This window comes from Moschus berezovskii, chromosome 17 (genome assembly GCF_049115385.1).
Source record: "Moschus berezovskii isolate FMDL1 chromosome 17, NW_MosBer_1.0, whole genome shotgun sequence".
Lineage (NCBI taxonomy): Eukaryota > Metazoa > Chordata > Mammalia > Artiodactyla > Moschidae > Moschus > Moschus berezovskii.
In genome coordinates, this window is record NC_142476.1 from 58,433,360 (window position 1) to 58,449,344 (window position 15,985).

A 15,985-nucleotide genomic window follows, 5' to 3' on the forward strand; every position below is an offset into this window, starting at 1 on the left:
TACTGCATTTCGGACTCTTTTGTTGACCATGATGGCTACTCCATTTCTTCTAAGGGATTCCTGCCCACAGTAGTAAATATAATGGTCATCTGAGTTAAATTCACCCATTCCAGTCCATTTTAGTTTACTGATTCCTAGAATGTCTATGTTCACTCTTGCCATCTCCTGTTTGACCACTTCCAATTTGCCTTGATTCATGGACCTAACATTCCAGGTTCCTATGCAATATTGCTCTTTACAGCACCGGACCTTGCTTCTATCACCAGTCACATCCACAACTGGGTATTCCTCATTCAGTATCCTATCATTTTGCCCTTTGTTACTGTTCATGGGGTTCTCAAGGCAAGTATACTGAAGTGGTTTGCCATTCCCTTCTCTAGTGGACCGCATTCGGCTGTGGTCCATGTGATCAGATCGACTAGTTTCCTGTGATTATGATTTCAATGTGTCTGCCCTCTGATGCCCCCTCGCAATACCTACCGTCTTATTTGGGTTTCTCTTACCTTGCGCGTGGGATATCTCTTCAAAAGGCAGAGGCACCAGAGATCAAATTGCCAACATCCGCTGGATCATGGAGAAAGCGAGAGAGTTCCAGAAAACCATCTATTTCTGCTTCATTGACTATGTCAAAGCCTTTGACTGTGTGGATCACAATAAACTGTGGAACATTCTGAAAGAGATGGGAATACCAGACACCTGACCTGCCTCTTGAGAAACCTGTATGCAGGTCAGGAAGCAACAGTCAGAACTGTACATGGAACAACAGACTGGTTCCAAATAGGAAAAGGAGTACGTCAAGGCTGTATATTGTCACCTTGCTTATTTAACTTCTATGCAGAGTACATCATGAGGAACGCTGGGCTGGAAGAAGCACAAGCTGGAATCAAGATTGCCGGGAGAAATATCAATAACCTCAGATATGCAGATGACACCACCCTTATGGCAGAAAGTGAAGAGGAGCTCAAAAGCCTCTTGATGAAAGTGAAAGAGGAGAGTGAAAATGTTGGCTTGAAGCTCAACATTCAGAAAACAAAGATCATGGCATCTGGTCCCATCACTTCATGGGAAATAGATGGAAAAATAGTGGAGACAGTGTCAGATTTTATTTTGGGGGGCTCCAAAATCACTGCAGATGGTGAAATTGCAGCCATGAAATTAAAAGACGCTTACTCCTTGGAAGGAAAGTTATGACCAACCTAGATAGCATATTAAAAAGCAGAGACATTACTTTGCCAACAAAGGTCCATCTAGTCAAGGCTATGGTTTTTCCCGTGGTCAAGTATGGATGTGAGAGTTGGACTGTGAAGAAAGCTGATCGCCGAAGAATTGATGCTTTTAAACTGTGGTGTTGGAGAAGACTCTTGAGAGTCCCTTGGACTGCAAGGAGATCCAACCAGTCCATTCTAGAGGAGATCAATCCTGGGTGTTCATTGGAGGGACTGATGCTAAAGCTGAAACTGCAATACTTTGGCCACCTCATGCGACGAGTTGACTCACTGGAAAAGACTCTGATGCTGGGAAATGTTGGGGGTGGGAGGGGAAGGGGACGACCGAGAATGAGATGGCTGGATGGCATCACCGACTCAATGGACATGAGTTTGAGTGAACTCCGGGAGTTGGTGATGGACAGGGAGGCCTGGTGTGCTGTGATTCATGGGGTCGCGGAGAGTCGGACGCAACTGAGCGAATGAACTGTACTGATGATGGAGTCAGAGAAAAGAATCGAAACTAGGATCCAAGTTCCAATTCTTACTGTTGCTTTTCTAATAATCATCTGTTACCTTAGGCAAGTTAGTAAACTCTTCTCGGATTCTTGTTTCCTCATCTGGAATATGAAAAGTTTGGACTAGGAGGTAGAATTATTGCCAGTAGGAACCACGGAGATGACAAAATGTGTGATGAAGTCAGTGGAAGACACTAGGGAATAGTGAGGGTATGGCCAAACTGGGCAGTTTATTCTTTTTCTGAAAGCATTGCAATTACTTTCTTGCTCTTTCCCTCTTTTCTTTCTTCCTTTTCTTTTATTCTTTTCCCTTCATCCTATACTATGTGGGTCTTATCCTATATATGAGAGCTTGGTTCCCCTTCAGCCATTATCTCAGATCTCTAGATCTGTAATGTCCCTTTTATCAACACTGGATTGGACCACACGAATGATAAAAAGTTGTGTTTCCTTATGAGATTAAGGAACTAGGTTCATGGAAAGTGAGAAGTTGAATATGGGAAGAAAATATAAAATTTGGGGGGTGATCTTTTTTTTCGTAAGTTGATTTAGTTTGATAAAACTGAAAATAATACTGATGTGCCAATTGTATATAAGTAAAATATAAACAAGTGTTTGTTGTTTTTTTTTTTCATTCCAGAGAAGGATACATATGTAGAAACTAATGTTCATCTTACTAGTCCATAATTTGGTCACTGAATTAACCAGCAGTTATGTCATCTGGACCTTTGGCATACTTAAAGGAAACTTAAGTAAAAGTTCCTCTTTTTCTCAGTTTTACTCATCAAACTTGTATTTCTTCTTCTTTTTTGTTTTTACTGTTCTTAAATGTATTCTAAAATTTTAATGTATTTAGGCGCACACTCACACACATTGTCTACGGCTAATGTTTGCTTAGTTAACTATCAATCTCACTTTGACCAAGACGGGCAACAATGTAAGAATGGCCCCAGAAGCATTCATTATGAAAATAAAGAAATACAATGATTTGGCTATTAATAAATAAGGATTGGTAATGCAAATGAAATTTTTCAAACATTTAAATTGACTTTTTTGCTATTAAAATTTAAATTACATATATTCATTTTTTGTTTTGTTTACTTATATGGCTGTTCTTAGTAGTTTTAACTTTTATTACTATTTCTTTTACCAGAATACCAAAAAGTAGTAGCATTTCCATTTTTTCTTCCCTAAAACTAATGAGGTAAAATAAGCAAAAGACAGGATTTAGCAGCCCCAAAAGCATGTTTTATAAGTAAATAATCATCCATGAAATAATGTGGAACCAAAACAATGGTTTGGTGTTACAAGATTGTAAGGGCATTTTCACTTCTTAGACATGTTTGTGCGGGAAAAAAAAAAAAAAAGAGACCACTTTGTTTCTCAAGCTTTTGAGATTTTTTTAAAAGACTTAAACTCTGATCACTTCACCAGTTTATGCTAAGGTTTTCCGAGTTTTCACTTAGTGATACTCCTCTGAGAGATAAAAGGTGGGAAAGGTAGCTTGAAACATGCCTGTGTGCTTACTGAAGCAGCCTTGATTATTGGAGAACTTCATCAAAGCCCACTAGAACATTTAAAGGAATGAGTACTAAAGAAGCTCTAAAAAGTAGCCTTAGTGTATTACATGAAGTAATACTTATTACTAGAGTAATACATGAAGTATTGCATCATGTATCAGGCCTGGAAACAAAATGAAACTAAATATGAGTTTCAGGTTCTTGATCACAGTAGGTATAACAAGTCCTGACACCTGGATCAGAAGCACCTCATCTTGGTGGTGATGGCAGTGGGCTGTGTGTGCTGCCTACCGCAGTGGTAGAATAGCTCAGTGTTCTGAGCACTTTTCACCAAGTTGCGCCTGCAGTTCCAGTGTAGCAGTGTGGGTAGTCACGCCTCGAAACTGAGCACTGGCTATCTTGTTTTATTACTGTAAACCAGCAGTTATCAATCAGGGTGACTTTTTTTTTTTTTCCATCCAGAAGACATTTGGTAATGTCTGGCGGCATTTTTGATTGTCACAAGTGGCAGGGAGAGTTTTACCAGCATCTATCGGGTGGAGGCCAGGGATGCTGCTGTAAAAACACAACACATCCCCTTACAGTCAAGAATTACCAAGTCCAAATATCAACAGTGCTGAGACTGAGAACCGTGATCTAGAAGTAGCAAGGTTATTACTCATAGCATTTGCTTTGCAAGAACCGTGCTTGAGAATAATTACAATTAAGGATACAGATTGTTTTGGCTGATAATTGTACCTAAGTTCTGCCAGTCTGGCTAGGATAACTTCTTTAATGGGAAAGTGACAGGTGCATAAGTCTTCTCAGTTGATACAAAAAAGAAAAGAACCAGGTGTATCCCTCATAATGCGTATAGTCAATCTTCTTGGTTTCCCAACATCCATCCATCATTAATGATCTTCCAGACACTGCTCTTAAAGATGTTTACATTCTTATTTGGATTATCTTTCACTTCTGGTACCAACCAGTTTTAACACCTTTTTTCAGCTATTAGAGTCTTATGATAGTAATTTTTTTTGAGATTTTGTAGTTTCTGCATACAACTTTTAGTCTCTTTAATCATTGTAACTGCCAGTTACGAAACTGCTTTTTCTGATTTTGGATTAATGCTGTTTTCATCTTGGTCACACTAATTGTCAGTACCCCAGTAAACAGTGACAGCAATCCCCTGTACTAGCTAAGGCCCAGTCAAGTGTGGACGGACACATGCGTCTCTTATCTGGCCGTGGTTTCATTTTTCTGCTTGTCTGCCCAGATCTAAGCTTGTTTTGAGAATTGCACCTCGCCTCATGCTTAGCCTGGGGAGGTATGGTTCATTGCATGTTTTCTCAGAGACAGCTGGGCACTGTATTGGGTGCGGTTCTGCCTCCTTGTCACCAGGATAATTCTCATTCACATCTCCCAGTACAGATGGAGAACGTAGACATTAATAATTCACAGTACGTATGTAAGTGGTGATCCTTGGTATACAGGGATGTATTTTCCTTTTTGTACAAAAACATCTTGATGAAGAGGTTCAGTGTTGAGCTGGGAGTTGGAAATTAGAGCAACTCAATTACAAAAATGAATGAAACAGACAAATTTGTTGGCAATCAGCATCTTAAAAACCTTTTCAGTGCTCATTGTATTGATTGATAATTGGATAGTAGACTAGCAGAAATATTATTTAGTTACATTTATGTTCATCCGATTCTGTAGGACTCAGAGGTGGTATTTCTGTTTGTATTTGTAATTAAGTTTGTATTCAGCCTGTGGTTGATGCTGGGAAGAAGAAATCAGGATGTATTGTGAAATTTGTTAACTATCCTCTCAGGAGAGAAGAGGAACTGAGTATTCTTCCCCACTCTTGGTTATAGATAGATAAAGGTATGTCCATTAACAGTGGGATAGGAAACCCTAATTGGAACCTCCTATCTAATCTGGTTTCCTTACATGTAAGCAAAATGGGGTTACGGCTTCCCTGGTGGCTCAGTGGTAAAGAATGCGCCTGCCAATGTCAGAGATGCAGGTTCTATCTTTGGGTCAGGAAGCTCCCCTGGTGAAGGACATGGCAACCCACTCCACTATTCTTCCCTGGGAAATCCCATCCTTGGCAGGCTACTGTCCATGGGGTAGCAAAAGAGTCGGAAATGACCCCGCAACTAAACAACAAGAAGCAGCAGTTAATGGCATCTGGGGAGTAGTGTTCTTAATAAGGATTATGAGACCAGTTGTGATGGCTCCAGTTGAAAAGCAGTGGGGTTTCGTCTGTCTTGAAAGATCTGAGTGTTGTTATTCCAAGGGATTAATTCTGTTTGTCTGTTACAGTGTATATAATTATGTTAGTATGTATGTATTTGAAAAGCATTTAGCATGTTTTAAAATGTACTCTTGAAATGACTTTAAAATATCACTTACCTCCTTAGTTTTAGTTTCAGGATTCAGTTCTTGCAAATTCCTTCTCTTCATCTCTGATCCTAGCAACTGAAGTCATTTGTTGCAAAAAAACCCAGACCTTGTGTAATCACTAAGAAAAGTGGGATAGTTGTTGAATTCAATATATTAGTATGTCACATAATACTATTTTCATAGTACAGTTTAACACATAGTCTTTAAATGATAAAAACTCTAAAAGATTAAACAGGAATATCAGGAAAGGGATTAAATGGCCTCATAAAACTCTCCCATTATTGTAAGCTAATGAAAGAACTCTACCTGTAGGAATTTTCAATTACACTTTTTTTTTTTCAGATTTCCTTTCCTTTTCCTAATATAGCTTGTTAGCTTTTAGTCAGATTAAGTATAAATAAGTAATTATCCTTTGTCTTATAGATGAAGTCATTTTTATGGCTCCACAGAGCCTACTTTTAGTGTAATTCAAACCCTCTGTTTCCTTTTAATGGATGCAGTAAAGATAAGTGCTTTATTCATAGGTATCAGTGCATAAGTCTAAAACTGTGTGAACTAAATTGCTTATCATGTAACACTTTGATATTTCCTTTTCCTTTAACAAGTCTCTTTAGAAAATACTGAGTTATTAAAAAAAAAAAACTATTGCTGCTTCTCATTTTACTGAAGCCAGGAATGCATCTTATCTAGACTTTAAACTCATGAGGAATAAAAGGAGGCCAGGCTTGGTTAGTTATCAATACCAAATTCCTGTCAGAGAAAGGTCTGTGTGGAAATAGGATTGGTGTGGAGAAAATTGCGGTGATAAGTTTATTGGATCTCTTGTGTAGACTGTTGAACCCTGACCTAAAAGACCTATTTTTGTTAGTTTACTCAAGGGGAAAATGAGTTGCTGTAAGTGAAGGACCTATATTAGACATTTTGTAAGATAGAGAATATTTTTTTCTATTAAGTTACGGTTATTTTTTTCTGTTTCACACATTCAAATTAATGAGCTTAAAGGAAATAGAATCTCTTTTTCAAGGTCCTGTAGAATATATATTTATAAATATATTTTCATCCATGATTTGTAATGAAAAGATTTTTCATTTTTATAGCTTTCTTAGGATTCTCTTGTAGGTATTAAAGAAGAGAAGTTTTTCTCCTGAACAGAAGAAGTAGATCTTACTTGTCAAGAAAGGGCCTAGATCAGAAGAAAGAACTTCATTGATGTTATTGTTATGCATTGCTCTGAATTAGGGAAAGATTTTACTGAGAAAAAGGTCTCCTCTGAAGATGTTAAGAATTATTTCAATAGAATCCGTTTGAGATAGATAATAACTGTACATGAACTTGCATGGGAATTCACCTTTTTCTAACATAAATTTCTATGTTAGCTATATATAAATATTTAATAAATAAATGAATTAAAGATAACTTTCAAATACAGATGTCAACATTTAAAAGTGATGACTGAAACCTGGGTCTCAGCTCTAATGTAAAAGGAACATTTTTTGTTACAGTTAATGTTTCTAGATTGGAACTGGAGAATTAATTCTAAGAGATTAGCAGAAGTAACAAGTTTAAACCTGAAAAAGTATCTATTTTTTAACTAATAAAATTACCCATCAATTGCCTGATTCTCCAGTTGTCATACATGTAAAAAAATCCATGAAACAGGATAGAGTTATTAGTAATGTCATGTCTAGTGTCACTAGTATATTATAGTATTAACATATAATAGATGGCTGGATGGCATCACCGACTCTGTGGACATGAGTTTGAGTGTACTCCGGGAGTTGGTGATGGATAGGGAGGCCTGGCGTGCTATGATTCATGGGGTCGCAGAGAGTCGGACACGACTGAGCGACTGAACTGAACTGAACAGTGTCATTACTGGGGCTTCCCCAGTGGCTCAGCTGTAAAGAATCTGCCTGCAATGCAGTAGATGATCTTGGGTGGGGAAGATCCCCTGGAGGAGGGCATGGCAACCCACTCCAGTATTCTTGCCTGGAGAATCCCACGGACAGAGGAGCCTGGAGAGCTATGGTACATAAGGTCATGAAAGAAACATGACTGTAGTGACTGAACATACATGCACAGTATCATTACTATATTAGTATATAGTTCTGTTATTAATCTAAGACTTGGATCCTTTGTTAAAGGTGTTTTTGGGTGAGTATTTCACTGAATAATTATTTCAGTTACCTTTTGCTGATTAACAAGCACAACCCACTCCAGTATTCTTGCCCAGAGAATTCCCATGAACAGAGGAGCCTGGCAGGCTACAGTCCATGGGATTGCAAAGAGTTGGACATGACTAAGCGATTAAGCATGCACACACACACACATGCACACACACCACACACGTCACTCTAAAGCTTGATGGCAGAAACCAACAACCAAAAGCATTTTTAGTGTCTCTCATAGATCTGTGGTTTTACCAGACTCCAGCTGGGCAGTTTTCAAGTCTCTTTCATGCCCTGTGGGTAGATGACCTCTGGCACTGGAGTCATCAGGAGACTCTGCCAGACTGTTAGTGGGGTTGGGCTTCTTTTCATCTCCTTGTGGTGATCTCAGGGCCTCTCCTTTCCACATGGCCTCTTCAGAGTCTCTCTAGCAGAGTAGCCAGACTTCCTACTTAGTGGCTTGGTGTTCTCAAAAACCAACATTCCAAGAAGGTAGAAACAGAAGCTACCAAACGTTTTAAAGATGTGATGGGTCAGGCGTCATGTGCCTTCCAGTGCATTCTCTTGGTGAGTGCAGGTTACAGACCCACTAAATTTCAACCGGGGAGAGCACAAGGATGTAAGGGTAGGTTCTTTGGAGGCTGTTTTCAGAGATGAAATACTAGAGTAATAGACCTTAAAATACTTAATTTTAGACTATTTATGTTAAGTATGTGGTAGTGAGTTTAAACTTCAATTCTAAGGGTGATCAGGCATAGTAACCGAGAATTTCTACATAAGATGTGGTCGGCCAGCAGTATATTAGTACAACTATACTAAGTATAGTATATAAGTACAACTGTACTGCTCTAAACACATCAGCTATCAAATCTTGATCAGAACTAGGCCAGGTGGTCAGCTGTCTCTTGATGCTAGAGGGCCATGTGGCCCACAGGGACAAGGAGGCTTCTTTCGGTAAGAACTTGATGTGGTGGAATCCCTCTTGCCGGTCTTGCCAATCTACACCATGCCAAAATGTGTAGGGGAGTCTTAGGCATTGAGGAGTCAGGATAGTGCCTCCCCTGTTAGATTTTTGTTTGGGAGAGTGAAGAGGGGAAAAGCTCTCCCATTCAGTCCTCCTTGGCAGTAGAGCTATATACAGTGGATGTCAATCACAGTGGTGTCAGGGAGCTTAGAGATCATTAAGTCTAGCCTCTACCCCATAAACTTAATTTCACATTTCCTCTGGCATGTTCCTCAGCAAGCTAGAAGCAAAGCTATGCTTTTTCCCTCCCACAAAGTATCAGAAATGATTGCTTTTCCTTTAGAAATTGTCTTCTCAAGTCCATGTTCATTTGGTCACCCAGATTTCACTGGCTCTGATTTTCACATGCTATCGCAGAACGTGCAAATAGAAGCATTCACCAGTTGAAATGTGCCCTGAGAGAAGGTGATGTCACCATTGGAGAAGATATGCTGGATCCTTCTTTTAATACCAATGTAGGAAACGAGGATGCTGGAAATGCCTGGCGTGAACTACAACACAGCCATGCCGGTGAGTGTGAATGTCAGTTCTAACCTGAATGACACACAGTGAATTCTTTAAACGCCATACAGTAACGACACTAGTCTGTCCTCTACTGCTAGGATTTTAGTCAAGAAACACAAAGCAGCTAATCTAGTTCCCTTGCTTATTTTTTTCCCTTTGACTTCCCTATGCCTATGGGATGTCAAAGCACTGTTTCTTAAGGTAATTCCTAGCTGCCTCTCCAGCCTCATTTTTCTATCTTCCTTTCAACTATTCATCTTGCAAGCGTGTTCTACTCATGCCACCCTATGGCTGTGCTTTTCTGCTTTGTATGAGCCATGTGTTCAAACTGGTTTTTTTCTCACCCTTTTCTGCATGGTGATCTATACATCCTTCACACTCTCTTCTCTGTGAAAACAGGCACAGTTACGTGCTTCCTCTTCTTACAGCATTATAGGTAGACCTAGAGCTTGATTTAGAGCTTATAATATTGTTTTATATCTGTTAGTTATATACCTCTTGCTCAGTGGATTCTTACCTTTTAAATGATAGAGATTTTTCTCATGTTTGTTTTTGTGTCTGTCAATAGCACATTTTGTGATGCATAATACACCAATATTTGTTAGACTGATGGAAGGATAGATGGGTGATGATAAACTATGGATTTAAAATAAGGTGAATAAACCTATTGCTTTTGCTCTATAGTTAATCAACTCAAAGCTTTGTTGCGCCAGCAAGCAACTAAGGAAAGTGAGGTATCTCTAAAAAGACAAGAAACATCCCCTTCGGTAAGTGTCACCATTTACAACCTGACAAAAGCATTATTTTTCTAACTATATTTTAATTTTGTGTATCATTTTAGTAGTACATGTGTTAAACAGATTCTGAGCTGGGCATGCTAATAATGGAAAGTGTTAAAAGAAATAATCTTCCCTCTGATAATTATTTTGGCTGAAGAAGAGACTTCCATGCAGAGGAGATTCTGATTTTTTAATTTATTATTCACTTGAAAAATGTGAGTGAGGAAATAGTTTGGAGAATTTACTTTGCAACTGTTAGCAAATATTTTTTTAAAAGGAACAATATATGGAAAAGATTAACCATTGCTTTTTTTAATAATTTATTATTATTATTATCTGTTCATTTTTGGCTGCTTCTAGTCTTAGCTGTGGCACACAGGGTCTTTGTTGTAGTAAGCAAGATCTTTCATTCGGTGTGCAGGCTTCTGTCTAGTTGTGGTGTGTGAGGGCTCAGTACTTGTGGCACATGGGCTTAGCTGCCCAGGGCCATGTGGGATCTTAGTTCCTCTTCCAGGGGTTGAACCAGCATCCCTTGTATTGAAAGGCAGATTCTCCTAGAAGGATGGTACCAACGATCCTACATACAGGTCAGCAAAGGAGACACAGATGTAAAAAACAGATTTCTGGGCTCAGTGAGAGAAGAAGAGGGTGGGATGATTTGAGAAATAGCATTGAAACATGTACATTACCATATGCCATATGTAGAATGGATGACCAGTGCAAGTTCAGTGCATGAAGCAGGGCACCCAGGGCCAGTGTTCTGTGACAACCTGGAGGAGTGGGGTGGTGACGTAGGTGGGAGGGGGTTTCAGGATGGGGGGAACATATGTATACCTATGGCTGATTCACGTTGATGTATTGAAAAAGCCATCACAGTATTGTAATTATCCTTCAAGTTAAATAAATAAATACATTTTTAAAATAAATAATTAAAAAAAGAAAGAAAGGCGGATTCTTAATCACTGGACCACCAAGTCCCTAACCATTGCTTTTATAGAGGGGCATATCTGTATTTTTATTAGTTTTAGAATTTACTTTCCAATTCTAACTGTCCTTTGTTTATGTTAAATGTTAAATTTGAAGTATGTAATCTTTTTCTACATTTAAAGATATATAGTTATAAAATGGTATGATATGGGAAACTGTACTGTATTTCATACTGCTGTTGCTTTAATGGAGCATATTATTTCTGATTGAAGCAGTGTGATATAAAGCCTGAGATAGGTGTGAAGAAAGGGTGGAAGTGGGGGAGGGTACTGTGAGGGAAGGGTATACGTGAGGAGAAGGTGGGTGGGAGGGAAGTGTTCTGTAGAGAAAGGGTACTGTGAAGTAAGGATTTGGCCAGGTTTAAATGGTCAAAATGATAATCTATGCTTTAGGGTGATCTAGGGTCTATCATGCACTCTCTCACAGGGTTTTTATAGTAATAAGGTAAGATCCCATATTTAAAATTCTTTGGAAACCTATGAAGTATGACACAAATATAAAATGTCATGGCAACAATAACCACCTTGCATTTTCTTTTTTTTTTCACCTTGCATTTTCAATGTCTGTGACTGTTGGATACCCAGGCTACGTGCTGAAAACTTGAAGACATGTCAGTTTCCTTTACTCACAGCTGAAATGTCCTAAGAGTACCCCCATATTAACACTTCATTCCAGCCTGTCACAGACTTTCATGCTTAATTCCCACTTTAGAGAAATGGACTACATGTTCCTATTCAATATTTATAGATATAAACTATAATTTTGATAAAATATTTCATCATTCAGTGAATTTATTACTGTTTACACCTAGTTTCTAAAATGCTCTTAAGCACATATGGGTGGAGTACTTTTAAGTGTAGTAGATTAAGTTGCTGTATCTGTTGAATGCTGAGACATGTTTCTTAGCATTTTTAAGATAATACTATGCAAAACTGATTGACTTTAGATAAGCAAGAAGACTCATCAAGATGATCAGTTCAATGTATACAGTATATACCAATACACACGTCTATTTATATTGGCTCTCTGTGAAAGAATGGAACTTAGACTCTAAATGTATACAACCTACATATGATGATTACAAGCCATAATAATAAGTAGCTTTTGAAGACTGTACCCCTTAGAATTCAGTTTCATCGCCAATATGACATATGAGAAATATGTGGCTGTATTAAGAGTGAAATGAGGCAGTGTTGAGGTAGAAAATATGTCTAAACATTATTACTTGCTATTTTTTAAAATATGAACATTCAAACTATGATAAACATACAAGTGATTTTATATGAACATTTTCCACATGATACTAGCTTGTTTTTAATTTTCACATTGATTTTGCCCTATGTATACACATAGTAATCATTTATATTTGCCTATGCACTGAACCCCTTTCTATTAATGTTAATTATTATAATTAGTTGCTTTCTACTTACCACAGATAATTCATTTAATTAAAATGTCTTTTGGTTTTAAATTTATTAAATGTGGCCAGAAGCAAAGTTGTACTTAATTATTCTGCCATGAGAGCTGGTGCTTCATCATTTATAGGAATTTCTGCTGTGTTGAAAAATAAAATGATTGTGTGTCTCACCTCAAACTTTCCTCTGGATTCATCTAACTGGTAGACCTTCATTTTCCCTTTTCCTAACTTCCTCTTTTCTTTGAATAATGTTGTAGTGGTAGTAGTGATGTTAGTCACTCAGTCGTGTCTGACTCTTTGCGACCCCATGGACTGTGGCCCACCAGGCTCTTCTGTCCATGGGATTCTCCAGGCGAGAATACTGGAGTGGATGATATATGATTTATAAATCATTTTACAATAATTTTAGGATAAGGTAAGATGGATATTAAAAATCAATTACAGGACTGCTGCAAAAGTAAAGAGAATTGACATTTTTTTTCTAAAGTCCTCAGTGCAATGTCTCACTTTCATGTATATCTGCTTTAGCACTCTAGTTCTGGAGGCTCCAGAACAGCATAGTCTCCAATTGCCTTAAGTATTAGGGTCAAAAATAAAAAAACAGGTTTTGCTAATGTATTTCTTTGCAGATAAAATTTTACCTCCATGACACACATTTGGCATCAGACACTTGTCTAAAGAATCCCTTCTTCAGGCAGCTGTTCTGCAGTTTTAGCTAGCAGCCCTCTTCTATGGTGATTTCTTAAAAAGCTGTCCCTTCATCTCAAAATTACTGAATAGCACGTCATATTTCCAGATGGCTCAAATAGGTGGTTCATCCCAAGCCAAATTATACTACTCGAGCATTTTTCCATTTGCTGTGTGCTTTTTACAACCATTTTCCTTTTCCCTCTTTAAAAAATAGTTTTCGTATTCCTGAATCTTATCTATTTATAGAATTTATAAGATGAAATAATACTGTTAGCTGCACTGTGATTTAGTCTATGTTTATTCTATGTTTATATGACATAAGTGCTAAATTGAGTATGGAGATGGTATTAGCTGATTCTTTGCTAAATCCGAACATGCTTCATTTGTTTTCATTTTTGCCTTAGAGGTCATCAGAATGTGAGGAAACCAGTATGCCTACTGTCCACAATCTTGTTCCTATCATCAATGACCAGTCTCAGTACATTTATCATTTAGAGGCAGAAGTCAAGTTCTGCAAGGTAAGTATCCCATTAAAAATTTAAGCCAGACTATGTTAAATTTGTTATTAATAATAATATCTTGTGTGAAAATTTGCTATTAATTAGTCTTCATGTTTATAGCAACACCTTGATGGTTGCCATCTTTCTGTGATTGAAAAGACTGACGTGTAATCGAAACTTCTCAAGCTTGAGAATGGTACTCCTGACCATGCCATTTCTGAGTACTTAATTTCCCAGTAGTTTATAATTATATAGTAGTCCATAATATTTTGATAATATTTTCTTATGTTTTGGAATTTTTTCCTTTCCACTCTTTGCTTTAGCCCAGCTTACAGCAAATGCTTTGGAATAGTAATACCAGTCGTTCTCCCACTCTTGTCAACCTGTTGAAATTGTAGTGCAGCAAATAGGGATTCTAAACTGCTAGACTATATCTACCCCTTGTCAGTATAAAGGTTCTTACTGTAACTTTGAATGAAGATAGCTCATGGGGATACTGATACTTAGAATCAAGAAACCAAATGTTGTCACTTATGGCTTATAACACTAGATGTTATAGATTGCATGACTGTATGAGGTTTAGCAGTGTTTTTAATGCCTTCCCAAAGTATGTTAGTGTCTTCGTTTTTTTTTTTTATATTAATACATCAGATTATGTGATATTTGTATGGAACTTAGTGATATCTTTTGTATCGTGTATTATATTTTAAACATGGTTCCTCTTCCAAAGTGTAAGTCTGATATGTAGCTTGAGAAACCTTTAAAGGTTTCATTGTCAGCTTTTCAAGGGAGTTTCTTTATCTTAGCATGTCATTTCTCCTTGTTCTTGGAGGATACACTCATTATTATAAAGGTATGCTTGGATTACTAGAAAAGCTGAAATCATATCCTAGGACCCATTCCATTAATAAGCTTCTATTAATCGCTAAAAAGCTGCGGGTAAACCTGAAAGATATTGTAGGGGAGATAAAACATTACCTCTGCCCTTTAGTGTCTTTGGTTGGGCCTTTGAATTAAAGCAACATAAGATAGATTAACAGGATAAAAGGATACACATTTATTTAATGTAAGATTTATGTGACATGGGAGCCTTCATAAGGAAATGAAGACCTGAAGAAGTGGTGAAACCTAAATGCTTTTGTACTTGGTTGAACAGAGACGCAGCTGTGGAAATGTTCTGAAAATATGTGGGGAGGCTAAAGAAGATGAGTTCTTTTAACAGGGTCTGTTTGTACAGATTTCTCTCAGTCTCTACTCTCTGTCTCTGGTGATAAGACTGTTCTTCCTGGTGTAGGGAGGGCATCGTTCACATGGGAGTTTTAGTCCTGCTTTCTGGAAGAAAAGGGGAAGTCAGAGCAGGCTTGTGCCTGCTGTTTTTCACGGACCCTTCAGTTCAGTTCAGTTCAGTTCAGTTCAGTCGCTCAGTCGTGTCCGACTCTCCGCGACCCCATGAATCACAGCACGCCAGGCCTAAGATAATTCTTCCAGAGTAGCATATTTTGAGATGACAGATTTTTCCACTCTGTAATAAAAATCGTAATAAACTTACCATCTAGTTGAGAGCACTGTTACCTATGAGAATCTCAGCAACACGATAGTAAAGATACAGTGTGGTCCTTTATTTTGTGGTATAAGAGAAGAAGGTTACTAAAAATTCACTGTCTTTGAGGATGTTTTTATGGGAGAGAAAAATCTTAAGGTGTAGGATCATTAGATCAGCAGAAGGGAGATGGAAGAATTTTAAAGGAAAAACAGCAACAGTGAAAGAAAATATTCAGGATAAATATGATTTATTTATGGGGGTCATGAGGCATCTAGTCTACATTCCTTCAATGGAACATATCTCTTAGTAATTATTAAAATAATACTGAATTGGTTAAATAGAGGATTACAAAATCCTTGAAAGTCAGACAGAGTATACATTTGATACATGTTACCAGGAAGTAGGATATTCAAAGTAATGTTTAAGGGTTTAGAAACCTTATTAGTTTGCTTAATTAATAGATTTTGTTTTTTAGTCAGCTTTAGGTTTACAGAAAAAGTGTATGGAAAATACATAGAATTATCCTGTACTCCCATGTACTTTATGGCTCCCCAGCAGTTTCCCCTGCTGTTTACATCATGCATCATTGTAGTATGTTTGTTACAGTGATGAGCCAATACTGTTACATTACTCTGGGTTTTAAATTCTATAAGTTTTTAAAAATGTGTAATGGTATATATCTACCATTACAGTATCATAGAGAATAGTTTGGCTGCTTTAAAAATCATCTGTGCTCTGCTTA

General features: G+C 37.6%; 1 protein-coding gene across 8 annotated transcripts in view; it reads left to right on the forward strand.

The window, feature by feature from the left end:
• Positions 1 to 15,985, forward strand: part of SDCCAG8 (SHH signaling and ciliogenesis regulator SDCCAG8) — a 280,184-nt gene that overhangs the window by 5,932 nt on the left and 258,267 nt on the right. For 7 of the 8 annotated variants that reach the window (XR_016039634.1, XM_088845502.1, XM_088845497.1 and 4 more), the window contains exons 2-4: positions 9,181 to 9,333; positions 10,012 to 10,094; positions 13,605 to 13,718. Coding sequence is in view for 7 of the 8 variants with exons in the window: in XM_088845502.1 (XP_088701628.1) it covers positions 9,181 to 9,333; positions 10,012 to 10,094; positions 13,605 to 13,718 (350 nt within the window). In the remaining variant the exon portion in view is untranslated. Of the gene's footprint in view, positions 1 to 9,145; positions 9,334 to 10,011; positions 10,095 to 13,604; positions 13,719 to 15,985 lie in introns of all 8 variants that reach the window. The other variant, XM_088845501.1, reaches the window with a different exon arrangement.